The 16,107-nt window shown below is 37.2% G+C and overlaps 1 protein-coding gene across 1 annotated transcript in view; it reads left to right on the top strand.

The window, feature by feature from the left end:
• ITFG1 (integrin alpha FG-GAP repeat containing 1) overlaps positions 1–15,807 on the top strand; it is a 72,123-nt gene extending 56,316 nt beyond the window's left edge. Inside the window, exons 15-18 of the mRNA XM_083870353.1 lie at positions 9,073–9,197; positions 10,073–10,155; positions 11,755–11,872; positions 15,263–15,807. Of these exons, the coding sequence (XP_083726479.1) occupies positions 9,073–9,197; positions 10,073–10,155; positions 11,755–11,872; positions 15,263–15,322 (386 nt within the window). The 3' untranslated portion in view covers positions 15,323–15,807. The remainder of the gene's footprint in view (positions 1–9,072; positions 9,198–10,072; positions 10,156–11,754; positions 11,873–15,262) is intronic.
• Positions 15,808–16,107: the final 300 nt, after the last annotated feature.

Below are 16,107 nucleotides of genomic sequence, written 5' to 3'. Positions count from 1 at the left end.
AATACCCAAAGCTCAGTCTGTCTGTGTTTGTGCTTCTCAGCAACCTCAGGAGCTGGAAAGGTGACAGAGGGAAATGGGAATGGTTTCAATGGTGCCTTCAGTTTACAATGCCAAACCCCCCAATGTTCTCTTCCTTCTTTACAGATTGCATTTTTACTACAAACATTGCAATTACATTATTTTTTCATTTGTCCTGTGCCAGTTGGGTTTGAACAGTTGGCTGTAGCAAAAAATTGTTGGGTAAAATATCATCAGTTTGTGAAATAGCATAAGCTTCTGATTGCTTCCTAAGCAATTATGAATTAAGAAACAGCAGTGGCCTTGAAAAACCTAAATACAATCCTAGTAGCCAGATGACAAAAGATCAGGATAATATTCAGGACACACAGGATGTATTTGTCTGGAGTTGTTCACTACAGCTGGCAGCTAACAAATCCTGAGGAGGCTGGAGGGGAAATGCCTGTGTCCTTTCAGGTAATGCAGGAGCTGCAGGGTATCAATCATCAGGCAACGGGGTCAGAATCAAGGGGAAGGTGCTTGGTGCAACATGTATTGGATCTAAAGCTTTAATGGCCTGGGATGGTGCAGGGGCCACAGTGTGCTGGAGTTCAAAACCAAAGCAGCCAAAGAGAGAATCATCCTTTAGGCTGTATTCCAAGCTGTGCCTGCTGTTAGAGTATCCTGGGCTTTATGCTGCCTTCCTAGCTGTGTACTGGTGGCTTCTAGAAAACACAGGAAACTGTGCAAAGTGGTTTATTAGTCTCATTTATGACTTGTAATTTTAGAAATTAGTCCATTACAGTCCTTGCTTAGGCACAAATCCCAACCTCATAAGCTGAACATGATCAGTAAGTACAGTCGTCTGTATCTGTCACTCCAGTCTCATTTCAAATTAAACTCAGATTGTAAAAATATGGTTCCAGTAGTTGACTGGGAAGATTATATTCTGTATAACACTAACTAACTTAAAACAATGATTTAGGGGGGGGAATGGTGATGTGTTAAGGTCCTGAGTCAATCTGAATCACTGGCAATGCTCTCACCATGAATAGTGTGCTCAGGACTATTAATTCCACCTGAGAAAAATTAAAGTGAGAGAAGATGTCCTGAAATACAAACCAGATAGCTGCAAAAACATCTTGATGCTCTGGCATCTCTGTGTTTGTACATGCTTAAATAAAGACATTTTTCTAACTCTGTCTCATGGAACAATGCACATATCTTACAAATGTGTGGAATAAAACAGGCTTAATATTTGGACCCATTTAATGTATTATTTCCCTAATTTATTTTCCTGTTTCTCTCTTCCAAGAATTAAAGCAAATGCACTTAAACAATTTCTTTAGGATTTGCTGGGTTTGGTTGGTTGTGGCTTTGTTGGGTTTTTGTTTGTTTGTGTTGAGGGGGACAGTTCTTGTAGAAATGCAATGTTTTTTACGATTTACTCTAAGAAAGAGTTTTCAAATGTGATTTAATACTGCTATATTCCCTTCACAGCTACCATATTTACAATAATAAAAACCTAACAGAGTCCAGGCATGATGAATTTCCTTTTCTGTTCTGACATTATGAAATAACAGTAATGAATTCCAAGTGCATTTATGACCCCAGCAGTATTGCTACAGGGAATTTTCTAATGCTGTCTTTGATCAGTTTCTCAACACTAATAACTTAATAGATTTTTTTGAGTCTGTATAATTCCTGCAAGAACTTTTGAAAGTCATGTTTTCTGAGGGTATTGTATTATATTATGTTTGTAGCTAGATTTTCTTCTCTTGCAAGTGTTATGTGTAAGATTCAGTAAATGTTCTAACTAGAATTACTGGCCTACAGGTTGTCTGGAAAAACAGCCCATTAAATCACAATCCTCTTCTTTTTGACTATCAGGAAATCATCAAGCAATATTCCTTACATGTACTGGTAGGCAATACCAAACCCCTTATACATGGCATTTTTGGGCCATGTATAAGCCTACAAAACATCTTTTCCACATTAAGCTTTTATTAGTGTAGCATCCATATGCTATTTTTAAACTAATTTTCATCAACTTATTTGCCTTCTTTATATAATATTATTGGACAATCCATATCTGAAGCTTTTAATTATATGAAAGGAGTATTGGGCTAATTAAAATTTTAAAAGAATGAATCCCTTTCCCAAGAACTAACATTAGTAAAAACATAGTTATTTTTCTGATGAAAATGAAACTCGGCATTCCTTTTCATGTTCCCCTCCAAAGTCAGCTGCTGTTATTTATTGCCTTTATGGCTATGCTCAGTGGGAGAACAGTTTTTTGGCTGGACCACTGCAACCAATCACCTGAAGTTATCCCTCCAGCCCTGGGTTCAAGTAAATCATAAAGGACTCAAAGCCATGGCCCCCACTCTGCTTCTGGTCTCCTGAATTCTGCAGGACTTCAGTTGTGAGTTGTGGCGTCTTTCATTTAGGCAATATTTGTGCAAAGAGTAAAATAAAAGGCCCATATGGCTGTCCTTATCTAATTCATTTTAAGGTTCTTTGATCTGCCAAGCCTTAACTACAGGAAATTTGCATAATTATGAGGGTTTTCTTAAAAACATTGTTAGAATTGTTCTGTCTCCTATTAACATTCCAGTATGTTGTTAAAAGATAGCAGAATAATAATTAGCATGTATTCTGTGCTTTTACTTTCACATTGCTCAAATCACTTGTAATCTTACAAGAAATACTGTTAAATTAGCTACAAGGAATAGCAATTGCCAACATGGGTATTAGAATGGAGAAGTTCTGGGCCTTACATCTGCAGTTAATATCTCCACAGACATTCTCTTCCTGAGAGGAAAATCAACTGTAGCAGCTTCTTCAAATATTTAAGGAATTTCACGCTTGAGATCAGACCAGGTCCAGTGTAAATCCAGGAGAAGTACACAAACTCAGATTTAAGTCATGCTTTCTGATCCATGTCCTGCAACTTGCCTTCTCCCTTTTCTTTTGGAGTTACTCTTTTTAAGGAGATCTCACAGTTAAGTGTGAGTGTCAGCCAGCATTTTCTGCTCTACATAGACATTTCCAGGCTTTTATTGGGAGAATATCTTCTGTGTTTCAGCCTGTGCTATGTACATCTGAATTTTCTCTCCTGAAGTAAAAATATGCTGATAGAGTTTGAAATAAATAGGATCATACTTGCAGCTTGTATCTACCAAACATATTAATTCTGTGGGCTGAGAACAAGTGGCAGTAAATGTCTCTGGTTTCCTCAAAGCTCTATATCCACAGGAAGATAAGAGGTTTCACTGAATGGCTCATATGGATCAAGTCATAATTTGTTTGAGCATCTGTAAGAGTGAAGCTGTGTGGATGATGAAGCTGATGGCCTTTGCACCTCTCATTCCAGAGCTCTTTTATTTTGCTGCTTTTGCTTTGTTTTGTTTTAAACCTTCCATGGCAGAATGACCTTTCACATGCTGTGAAGTCGTGCCCTTCTGATTTTTTGAAATCTGCTTACTCTTCCCTGTTGTTGCATTGAGTTCTCCTGCTGTTTAACTAAATTGAATTGTGATGTGAACACAAATGTCTAGCAGCTATTATAGTCGTGAATTTAAACATAAACATTGTAATATGTACCAGAAAAAAAAGCAAAATAAGCTTCTTTTCAATGGCCATTTGACACTGCAAGGTTCATTGTGTCAAATTCCACTACACAGAGAGAAGAGTGTATTCATGGAACAGGCTGGAATAATTTAATAATTGAATAGCTGGATTCAATGAGAGGGATTTTCTGTTTGCTATAGGTGGGAATAGCCTTCTAGTATGTTTTTCTGTATAACTCTCTTTTGTTCAGAAAATTTACTTGAACTTGTAACGTTGCTTGCAATATTACCGAACCTTGGATATTTGGACATTACAAATGAAACAACAACCTGTCAGCAATATGATAATTTTATTGTTTGAGGGTTTTTTAAGTTACCAGTTTTACTTCTGTAATTTCATAGTGTAAAGATATTTTTCATAAAAATACATATTCTCATAAAAATGCAGCAGGTTGGAATTTGGGCTTGCAGAAGTGTCGCAAGGGTTGGCAGCATTGCAATCATCAGTGCCCAAGTCCCAAGAGTGCACTTTGAATTCCCTTTCCCGTGTTATTTCCGGTACTCCAGAACCAGGTATTGCAGAAGAGGTTGAGAGATGAAGCTGTGTACTGCATTAATCTGGAATTTCCTATTAGGGGGACTAAGGAAAAGAAGCAGCTAGCTGGGGAAAACAGGGAGACACACCCAGCCCTTAGAAAAATGAAGTTACCATTGCATTTTTAAGCAGAAAAGAAACTCTTTGACCACTACATTTTTTTTCCAACCAGTGACCCCCAAAAGCAATATGAAAGGAACTGAAGTAAAGCTTTCAACTAAAGCCAAGCAAATCTATTTCTCCAACTTTCTATGAAGCTTCCAAGTTTGAAGTTGTTGGGTTTTTCTTAGATTGGGTTTTTTTCCTGAAAGCTTCTTTGTAAATTCTTAGACATATTCCACGGGTTTTTTGTGACTATCATTTATATTTTCCCTTTCTCTTGCAGTAAATTGTTCTGGCATGTTTTCAAATAAAATAAAGAGCTGCCAGCTTTAAAAAAATGGGGAAATACTCAGTGCAGTTTAGCCCAGTGCTGGTGATGGGTGGAAAGTAAACATCACTGCAGTGTTGCAGCTGTGCAGGGAAAGTCACTGCGACTGCACCCAAATCTTGAACTGCCTTTGTCCTGCTCCAGCTGTTGCCTGGGTGTTGTTCCCAGCCATGCTGCAATCTGCGCAACCTCTGCGTGGCAGGTTTTGGACTAATTTTTACTTTTTGCAGGATGCATATGTTTGTGTAAACTATATAAAAGTAAGTCATTCATGTGCTGACCTCAGTGTTCAGGTAGGTGATGGTACAGAAGAATTTACATGCAAGTCTGAGAATAAGAGATACACTTTTGGAATCCGAAATAGTATTACAGAATTTTGAATTACACAGAATGGCTTTTAATTGGCTAATTAAATGCAAATAATATTTTGTTAAGAAAAGTGTAATTAAAAAAATTATAAGGAATGCTTCAGGAAACCACAAGTTTGAAATCAGATTTTCCATTAGTCTTTCAGTGCTGGGTAGTGATCTTGCATGTTCTGCTCTGTTATTTCACAAAAAAAAGTTTATTTAAACTGACTGAACACTATCAGTGTTGTGCATCTATTTCTGTAGGTTCAATGAGGTTGTTCCTAAATCCAGTGTTGTCAGTGCTGTTTAAACAAGAGAAGGCATTGCTTCTACATGTAACTGCAAACACTTTCCCCTCACAAAGTTAAATTCTTCAGCCTGAAATAAGCTGTTAAGGATGTTTCAGTTCAGCTCAGGGGAGAACAGGCTCCCCTTGAGCATTCAGCAAGTCTACATCAGGATAATGGAAACAGAAGGAAAATTACTTAATTCAGGTATAAAAGAACAAGTACTGGATGTGTCACAGACAACACATGGCTCTGGTTTTCAGACAAGACTTTGGAAAGGTTAATGATACAAATTGCTTCCAATTTTATATGCCAGACTTCAGAGGTAAGGAGATTGATTTCAAAAGGTCCAGAATGGTTTCTGAATATCAAACTCTGCAGAATCTTCTGAGGTTTGGCTGCCCAACATCATTATCTTTTTCTTACAAATTTGATCTTTGATAGGCTGAAACCACAGAAAAACATTTCCTAAAATATTGAGGATTTTACTCTGCCCAAGATTTTTTTAAGCAATAAATTTTATGATGTATGATTTAAAACAAGAATATGTATACCACCACTACTATCAATACCATAGCCCATGCAATCTCCATGCTTTGAAATGGCATTTTTGAAACAAGAAGCTTAAGGCAAAACACATAGTAATGAATAGTTTTAAAAGTAGTATTAAAAAGAAATCATATGTAAGATGATCAGGAAAAGGTTTTGTAATTCTTGTTTATATTAACAGTTCTACTGATAAAGTAAAACAAACTGAAGCAACAGCCATTTCCTCCATGTTGTCTACACTGACTTCCAAAAACCTAAACAACAATTTGAATGTAAGAAATAAATCTCACTTTCCTCCCAGAAGATGCAAAACTATTTTCAGAATTTCTTGGAACAAGTAGAAAGCTGTTTCCAGTAGTTTTACAAGAGGACAAATTGCTGGGGTTGCTATTTAAATTAAATTTTTAATATTTTCATAAGAAAATTCATTACTGGTGACTGGGAACTTCAGATAATGTCAGTAAACTGTTGACAGTACTGTCTGTAATTTCTCTGTTTTTCATTTTGGTTTGGGGCTTTTATGTTTCTCAGGTGAGCAGTTGTCATTCTTAATTACTTGGTTACAATTCTAAGTGGAACTTTTCAGTAAGCATCAAAGAGAATTTCTGATAGATATAGGGTGAGGAAAGCAAGGAAGAGTCACAAAGTTCTGCTGTGCTTAGTCAGCTCTAATAAACTGGAACCTTCTACATTCTATTATCCTGCTTAGCTAATACCTCCCAGGTTTTAAAGGCAAATAAAAAAATAAGTATGTGCACATTTCTGCCTGCTGTGTAGAAGAAAACATTCCTTTCTGACCTTTGCAAATGATCTATTTACATCTTGAAGCGTAAGATTTCATTATCCTTATCTTAGTAGGCATAAGAACCAGTGTTAGTAGCCATGAAATTATTCAGTGCTTTAAGAATTCTAGCTGCAGTGTGTGACTCTCTAACCTCTTTAAGGCTGACTGCACACAGTATATGACATTTTCTTTTATTCTCTTTAATTTAGTTGACATTCATTTCATTTGTAAGATGAAAGAAAAAAGCAAGATCTTGGTTGCAGTCTTCTCATGATCCTAAATATTTCACTCAAATGTAATTCTAAAAGCTTTTCAATGTTACAGCAGTACCTTGTTCTTTTGGGGAAAGTCCTTCAGCATTAGTGAAACAAATTCTAAAAGAAAAGCTTTTTTATGTTGCAGCATGATCAGGTAACATATCTGGTTTGTTTCTATAACCAAGTCAAGTTAAATACCTTTGCTCCTTACTACCTGCATGTTGGTAACTGGAGGTTTCAGATTATTACATAATTTGAGAATTATTCCCATTTTAGATTTGGATGTTGACACCTGGAGATTGAGCTGTTTAGCCAAGATCATGTTAGGAAAGTCATTGGCAAGGTAGGGACAGACTCAGGACTCAAATCCTATGCTGTCCTATCCTATGTTATCTCAAGTTACTGGAAAAATCCCTGCCCTTAAAGAGAAAAGCTGCTCAGTCAGTGCTTTGTGCCACATCTTCTGTAACCGAGAAATCTACCCAACAGTGTGCACAGGACACCTTGTCCTTGAAGTAGAGGCCTGCAAGTACAAATCTAACTTAAATATTTCTTTGTCTACTTGCTCATTACATGGTTCTACATGGGGAAAAAATAAATCTAAAATGTGTATAATCTTTAGGAAGACCATTACTGGGTTTTTTTGCTAATAGCATTTTAGCTTAATAAAGAGATAACTGCATCAAGCTCATTTTTCAGATCTCAGTTGACATTTATCTTGCTTTTTAAAATAAAATTATTTTAACTCTAAATTCAAAATAATACAGAATATTTACCCCCTGATTAAACAGCCCTATTTCAAATCCTGCCTGACAGCATATGGTAAGCAGCTTCCTCAAGAGCTGGTAGGGGAAGGGAGGTTCACAGAAACAGAAGCATGAAGTAATCACTGTAGCACTCCAGGGAGTCTGTCCCCAGAGGAGCATCCAGGAGCTGAAGTGGGTGTTGTGTCTTGGTTGTGCCTTGGTGAAGTGCTGCTGTGCTGTGACCAATGCTTGCACTTGGTGGCATCTCCAGGAGCCAGGAATGGGAGGGTGGGTTTGTTTTTTCTGGAAAGGATATTTGGCTTTGCCAAAGAAGTGGTGGTGGTGAGTTAGGAGTTTTTGCTGCCCCTGTGTTCACTACAAATACCCAGAATGTGTCACCAGTCTGGCCCACAGCTGGTGGGCTGAGGTAAAGTGCTGCCTCCCAAATTGAGCCTTGGATGGGAGAGGCACCAAGGAGTTGGCTGTAAATTCATTACAAAACAGAGATTCCTGTTCTTCAATTCACATTCTGTTGCATTTTGTTGTTTAACTTATAGTTTCCAGTCTCTATTAGAGGTCAAAGGTGAGAGAAATCTGATGCCCTAAAAATACTGACTAGATCACATCCTTGTGAAAAGCTGTTTCTGTTGGTCATAGAAACCCCTTTGTGGTTGTCAAGTGTCCCTTGCACTCATTCCTGTTAATCTGGTGGAGGCTGATTTCCCTGTGTTGCTTCTGAGGTGCTGATACCATTCCTGCTGTGGAACCAGCTCACTTGCTAAGAGAACAACCCACACAGGATCTGAATCTGTTAGCCAGAACCTGAATGATTACAAGTTTTTTTTTATTTAAATGGAATACCTGGTTACTTTGGAAATGGGATGATGCCGGTGGACTTGTTGATAACTGCAACACTTGTTTGTTTCCCCACTGCCTTTTCAGGAAACCAAGAATCTTATTTTCTACCTACAGTTTCTCCTATCATTATTATTAACTTGCAACCACTGCAATCCTGTTTTCATTAAATTAATTTATTCTTTGGAAATTTGTTCATGAGAATTTACTTAGCTAATTTTGTGATGCAGTAGTAATTACTGATTAACACTGACAAGAAAGTGAACCTTCACATGTTGAGTCTGGTCTTGTAAATCAATGGGGCAAGAGACTTGGCACTAATCATATAAAAATAAATACAGATAGCTGATTTCTTCTCAACTTGTAACAAATAATGGAGATTTGAGTTAACATAGAAATCATACTCAAAAGAATTGTCTTACCTAAAAATGTAAAGTATTTAAGCACTTCTCCAAGTGAGTGTTCACAAATAGTTTGGAAATGTGGGATTGAGCCTTTTAAGAACTAAATCATCATGCAATTGGTGAAAATTTTCAAACATTTTTATTACTGACTGGGGAATGTGTATTTGTGTAGCAAGTTGGTAAATTGATTGTGACTTTTTTCCCTCTGTAATACCTATTTGGGCTTCCCTTCTGCTTTCCTTGCAGCTGGCCAGCTCAGCCAGTCAGCACATTTCGCTCTCCAGCTGCCATACAACGTGCTGGGCTTGGGCCGCAGCGCCAACTTCCTCGACCACTTGTACGTTGGCATCCCTCGGCCCTTGGGAGAAAAGGTCTGTGGATGTTTAAGATTGTCAAGCTAATTATTTATGGTGCTACCTTTCCTAAGTGACTTTGGATAGAAATACTGCTGGGACACTCTTTTTTTTTTTTTTTTTTCATTTTCTGAAGTAAGAATATCAAAGAAGTAAGTTTGTGTGCAGAAAGGTTTGCCCAAAAGAACCCAGTTTTTTTGAGGGGTGTACAAGCTCTGATGCCAAAATAAAACCAGAAGTTTGAAGTTTGACTGAAACTGTCTGTAAATGTTAGTACAGGTATTCAGTGCTTGTCTGTAGGGCAGATGGGTATTGGGTCTGAGGGTCCAGTTATTCTGGAGTGCAGTGTCTGCAGGGCTTTCCCAGAGTCTGTGGCTGGGCTGGGACTCACGTAATCCCTTCTGCCTCGGTGATGACACCAGGCAGTGTCATGGTGGCAGAAGATTACTATGATTCTCTAATCTTCACATGAAACATAAAAGTGGGGTCCTCACCATTTTCAGTCTTTAAAGATCTGATGGTACTCCTTTGAAAAGTAAGATACTCAAATGGGCCAAATTCTGATTTGGATAATTATTTTGCCTGCCTCCTTTGTAGAACCAGTTCTTTTCTTCTTTCCCTGTTATGTTGTTGCTTTGTACTTTTAAAGCAGATGCTGTGTTTCATGTCAGCAATACTTATTTTGCTTTGTACTTTTGGGGGGTGGGTTTTAAAGCATTTTGGAGCTTTCAGAGTAACAGGTTTATACAAAGATAAAAGGATTAATCTCTTGTTTTTAAGTTTTTTAAAAACAAATTTTTTGTTTCTCCTTTTGTACATCTCAACAGGGAATTTCTTTGCTTGTAAGTATGTTGGTTTGTTAGGAATTGACACCGCCTTTGCTTTTCTTTCAGTCCATAAGAAAACAAGAATGGACAGCTATAATACCAAACTCCCAGCTTATAGTCATTCCTTACCCTCATAATGTTCCTCGAAGGTAATGTCATCATTTGGATTTGCACTTCCCAAAATTACATTAATACACAGTGTAAATTAGGCATTATGTGTAGGTTTAGAAATAGTTATTTGTATAGAAAGTTACTGAAGAATGAGGGCAGGAGGTCAGTGCTGAGCTGGAGCTGAAAATGCTGCTCAGGTATTTACAGAGCCTCTCAGATGGTGCCCATAAACAATCAAAACCTATTACCGGCTCAGACAAACAATCAAAATGTATTACCAGCTCCACTCCTGTAAATAATAACATACTTGCTAGATTTAACAACATCCTCAGTGACAAATTACAAGCATGGTAATGGTTGAATTAAACATTTTTGTTTCACCAAACATGCAATTTCTGTCGGGTTCCATAGAAAAGCTTTGCTTCAGCCTTTCTAAATGCAGTAGCTGCTGCTACAGGAATGAATGTTTCCCTTTAGGTAAAGGTGAATGGGGTTGGTTTCCAGCTTGAACATGGAATTCACTTTGCAATTAAAATGTTTCTCCCAGAAAGAGAGCATGTTTCTCTTTTTGCTATTAGAGACAACATTAGTCAAATATTCCAGCTGCGTTTTGCCGCTTGATCTACCAGTGAGGTCAGTTGTATTTATCATGCAGAAATGATTCTGACATCAGTTCAGCAGTTAATTTTACTAGAGAACAAATAACGGTGGAGAAGTGATGTGCTGCTTGAGTTGCTAATTAACAACCACAGAAATAACATCTGCCAGATGAAAATTTAGTTACAGTCTTGAGGTATTTAAAGGTATGTGTTACACAAAACAATTACTGTTACCTCATGCTTAAACTATTTTTGCTTTTGTATAAAGTGGGTTTATGGACATTGTAGAAAGCAGAGGATGGAATCCCCAGAAGAAATCAGATTTCATAATAAAACCTTCCTAATTTTTTTTTAAACATAGGTATGTGATTTCCTGAGAGGCCTGAACATAGAGCCTGCTGCTGGCAGCTTTCCCATGATAGGAAACCTGTAGTACAAAAAAGGGGGTGCCCTGGGCCTCAGGACCTCACATGGTTTGAGAGATGTCTTCCAGGAGCTCTAAAGTGTTTAATTTTGTTGATCTTCAGCCATAATCAACTGCTTATGTTGTCTAGAACTACTGTTGTTCCTGGGTAACTTCAGGAAAAGAGAACTAGACCCATGAGCCTGTCCAAGACGAGCTTCTCATGTGATGGAGAAATCTTCCAGGGTTATTTTCCCCTGCTGCTCCATGTCCCTAGACCCCAGGCATTCTTGTGAAAGGTTTCCTTATGCATTTTACTTTGTCCTAGGCAAGGGCAGGAGATAAATCTCCTAATGAGAAAAAACTCATTCCCTGAGGATATCCTTAGCATTCATGAAAAGTTAAACAGAAACTGTACTTAGACATGGTATTGCTTGAAAATAATTATATTAAGCCATGTATTTCTAAGTAAACATCATTAAGCTTCAGTCTCTAAGTAGAGCTGCTCATTTCTGTAGACCAGGTTGTCACCTGTCTTGCCCTAACAGGTTCTTTTCATCTTTGTGAGTAAAATCTGTTTACTACTTCTTAATGAAGGATAGTAATGTTTCCTTGGATATTCTTCTTTTGTATAGCTGGAGTGCCAAGCTGTATTTGACCCCAAGTAACATTGTACTGCTAACAGCTATAGCCTTAATTGGTGTCTGCGTTTTCATCCTGGCAATAATTGGCATATTACACTGGCAAGAAAAGGTAAGCTAATTTACTAAAATATTTTTAATATATTTTCTATACTATTTAAGACTCCCTAATGTTTTACAGAGCTGTATATTGGGGTTTTTTTACATTTTTCTACAGTATAATACTTTCTGACACAGACTGAATTAAGTTGTAAAAGGTGTTACTATTAATTCAATGTTTACCACAAGTTTAAAAATCAGCATTATTTTTATTTAAGCTCTAAGACACTTGAGCTTGTCCACCTTGCTCTTCATTTCCTTTTTTCCACTAAGCTGTTATTTCCAACTTAAATAAGCCATCTTTGTTTCATATCTAAGCTTTCCATTTGGGAGTTTTAAGGAAAACTGTTTTGGAAAATGGAACATAAGCTCAGTTTACTTATCTTGAGTTCTGCTGGTAATCTAAAAATAAGGAGAAAGTCTTTTTTGTGTATCTCTCTGCTGGCTGCACTGACATTAGCATTCAGGAATGTGTTGGGAGTCAATCGTGCAGATTGGCTGCTTTGCTCTGTGGGTCTGAATTCCACGTGCAGGGTATAGAAATCCATTGATTTGAAGAAGCATTTTGAAAGGGGCCTTTCATGTCACAAAAGAAATGCATTCCCATTTTTCTTAACTGTGCTCAGTTCACAATCATACCCAACTGGCAGAGTTGCCAATAATGTTACTACATACCCAAACCATAATCTTAGCTGTCAGATAAAATTACTGCACATTCTGACATGGTAGAACTGTTTGTTTTTGTGCTTGTGGAAATAAAATGACCTTGTTAAACATTCAGATAAGCTCTGCGCATGCTTCATACTTAAATGTTATTTGTCTGTCATTCTTCACTCTTCAAAACGTTAAATACAGTCTGCAACTAATAATAAAGCTGGGAATGAGACACACAAAGCAAAGAAATACAAAGTTTATGATGGCTGTTATTAGCATGTCCTGCTGTACCAAGAAAGTGCTGCTCTCTGGTAGCTCAGGGCTGGGCACTGCCTGGGTTTAATTCTCTCTCCAACATCTTTAGCAAACAAGAGCAGCAGAAAAGGTACTTGGACTTTGACTTGGGGAAGGATTACCTATGTATAATTCCGTCTGGAGAAATGGAGATTTACTGGCAACATTCAGAACAGTTTTTTATAATTCAAGCACTATAGTGTAAGGAAGGACTCAGCCCAGAGTGAATGCTTTTAGAGCTCTTTTAAATCCCACCTGTGTGTGAATGCTGTATTGGTTGTATTGTAACTCTGCAGCACAAAATAGACATAAATATTTGGACAAATTGTGTGTGTTTTCAGACCATTGTATAAACATGTGTTAATTTCTATATTCTTCCTATGGATTTTCTATATTTCTGTATTCTTCCTATGGATTTTTACCTTCCCAGTGTTTAGAAGAGGTTGAGATACAGAACAAATAAGAATGTTTACCAAGGCTGGATTGTGCATTACTGATATGTGTAAAGATAAACTCCACAGTTCCTTGTTTCTAAGCTTATTCTTAGTTTACTGTCTCTCAGCAATCCTCTCCTAAAAATACTATCCAGGCTAAATGCTTTTCCCTTGCAGAGTACATGTAGGAAAGAAAGGAAGGGGAAAGGAAGTGGCACTTAAAATCTTTTCTTTCCCCTAGAGGATGTATGTGTCTGTAAGCTGCAGTATTTTATTCAGCAGTTTAAATAAACCCTGGACCTTCACCTCTGCAGATAAATAGTAGCAGGAGCCCTTTGTCTACAGTAGTTTTTACACACTCCTCTGCCAGCCAAGTATTGGAGTACTGACATAACTGCAGGGTTTAGGGGTAGGTGTTACTCTATCTTGCCTTAGAAATTTTGAATGCATTGAAGAAAAAAAAGCTTTGAAGTCTCAGTTACTAGATTTTCATCTTGATACATAAAGAGAAATTGAGGAAGAATTTGACATCATTATTCATCTTACAACAAAGACAATCTTTCTACATTTACTGCAGCCCTCGATAGTCCCTGTTCTCATTCCTGAGAACTTGCTTTGGGGTCATGAGGCTGGTCATGGAAACACTGCACATGATGGAAATCCTGCTAGAGAGGGTTTGTTGGATCCAGCAGTGTATCAGTTACTGTCAAATTTGAAGTAGTAATTTTTTCAGGAAGCATACAAGATATGGAGTGGAAATGGTTTTCCAAGTGAGACGATGAAATTTTGTGGAATGTGACAAGCATTTCAGTGTAGGGAAGAGTGTGCCACTCCCTCCTTCCCACCCCTTTTTTGACATCCAGAATACTACTGACACTAATAAAGTTCCTGCCAAGAAAGCCAGACTGATATATCTTAAACCTCACTGACAGCTCTGCTGCTGCTACAAAATGCAGTAAAATCCATATTTAAAGCAATTGAGTTGCTATCACACATAAACATTGTGTAATGAGGAAATCTTTGGCCTTGAGCCAAAGCAGATGATGAACTCTCATGGCAGAAGATGGGCACGGATTTCTGCCACAATTGTTGTGTATTTTTATCAACTGAGACACAGTTCTGAATGCCCACGCAGCACCTACTGGGAGAGGCTTTTCTTCATTTTACTCCCAAAAAAAAAAAAAAAAAAAAAAAGAGAAAGAACATGGGTCTGTGCACGCTAAAAAGCATTTTGGTCTGCTTTGCCAAATTCTCTCATGCTGGGATTTACACATGCTGTCTGTCATGACAAAAGCACAAGTTTGCACAATGTGTTCAAGAATCCTGAAGAAATGCTTCCATCCTCTGTTAAGTGCTTTAGCACACGAGAGAAGACATGTGGGAGAGGACATGTTTTTACACATGACATGGATTCTAGGTACAATTTAAATATGCTGCTTTTTTCCAAGCACCACCCAATTCACTCTTTCAGCAGGTCAGTGTGTGCTCTGCATAAATAAGCAAGGAAATGCATCCTACTTCACATTTTCATAATACAAACAAAAGACACAGAACATTTTTTGCCTGCTTATTGCTGTTAGTTGTTGGTTGAACTGCCATCTTGCTCTAAAGTTGTATTTAACAGAATGGTTTTTAAATGAGAGTCTTCATACATGCAACATAAGTTACATTTACAGTTAGTCCAGAGTAATTTCATCTTATAACATAGACAAAATGCATACCAGGAGACAGTCTGGAGGTTTGAATTATTCCTTTTAAAATGCATTATTAGAAATAACAGAAAATAATGGGTCATAAATACTACAACAGCAGAGCATTAACAGCAGAAGCAAATTTTGCGTAGATTATTGCTATTTCAACCTGACATCATTTAAAAGTTAATTGTTGGGGCTTTTATCAAGCTTTTTTGCCTTTTGTCAAATGGCTTGAAAAAAATCATCCATTCTCTGACACTTGACAGCTCATTTCTGTAACAGTATTGCTCTAGATTCCACAAAGTGTTTTTTATTATTATTTTTCAGAAAGCAGATGACAGAGAGAAGCGACAGGAGGCTCATCGGTTCCATTTTGATGCTATGTGACATGCCTTAATATTTATGAAGGAGCTGCTACTCATTTGCTTAACTGAAAGACTAAATTCTGATTTTTAAAATTATTACCATGAAAGTACTGTTGGTGTGCTATTTGTAAATGTTGCATTATCTGGTATTTATTTGGAAAGTATTAAAATTAGACCTGAATGTCTCACAAGGCCTTTCAGTTGACTGTATATAATAGCATTTGGCCTTTATTTAACAGAACTGTAAATTTATTTTTCTTAGTAAAGGGATCAAAATGCATGTACCATTGTTTATGTACCAATTCTTTAGTAATATTTGATAGAAGGAAAGGTGTGTAAATGAAGTGTAGCATTTCAGCAAGCAGAATACCTTGTATCACTTGAATTGGTCTTGTCCTTTATTCATTCCTGCAAAACAACCTGGTTTTTGAAAATTAAACTTGTGCAATTTCTCAGATGACTTAATCGTTAATTATTTTGATCGTATTAAATGGTGCTTAACCTAAAGTATTCTGTATTTTTCTTTGTTTAAATCCATATGTGCAATAGTTAAAGAACTTAGGGATTAGAGAACTGAAAGGAACCTGCAGTGGAATGTTAGTTCAGTCGTCCTGGGATAGATGCAGTATTTATGTGTGCTACTTCTGGGGAGAAGACAACACATTAAAAAATTAAAACCATAAAAATGTATCAGGATTACATAAAACACTTTTATAATGAAACTATAACCACATTTATTTTCGAAAGGCACAAAGTCATTATGAAAGTAAGTATTTTTTTAACATAGGGAAAGGTATGGGATTTTTT

The sequence above is a fragment of the Zosterops lateralis genome, assembly GCF_965231275.1.
Source record: "Zosterops lateralis genome assembly, chromosome: 12".
Classification (NCBI taxonomy): domain Eukaryota; kingdom Metazoa; phylum Chordata; class Aves; order Passeriformes; family Zosteropidae; genus Zosterops; species Zosterops lateralis.
Note: the sequence above shows the minus strand (reverse complement) of the source record. Positions and strands in the feature narration are given on the sequence as shown.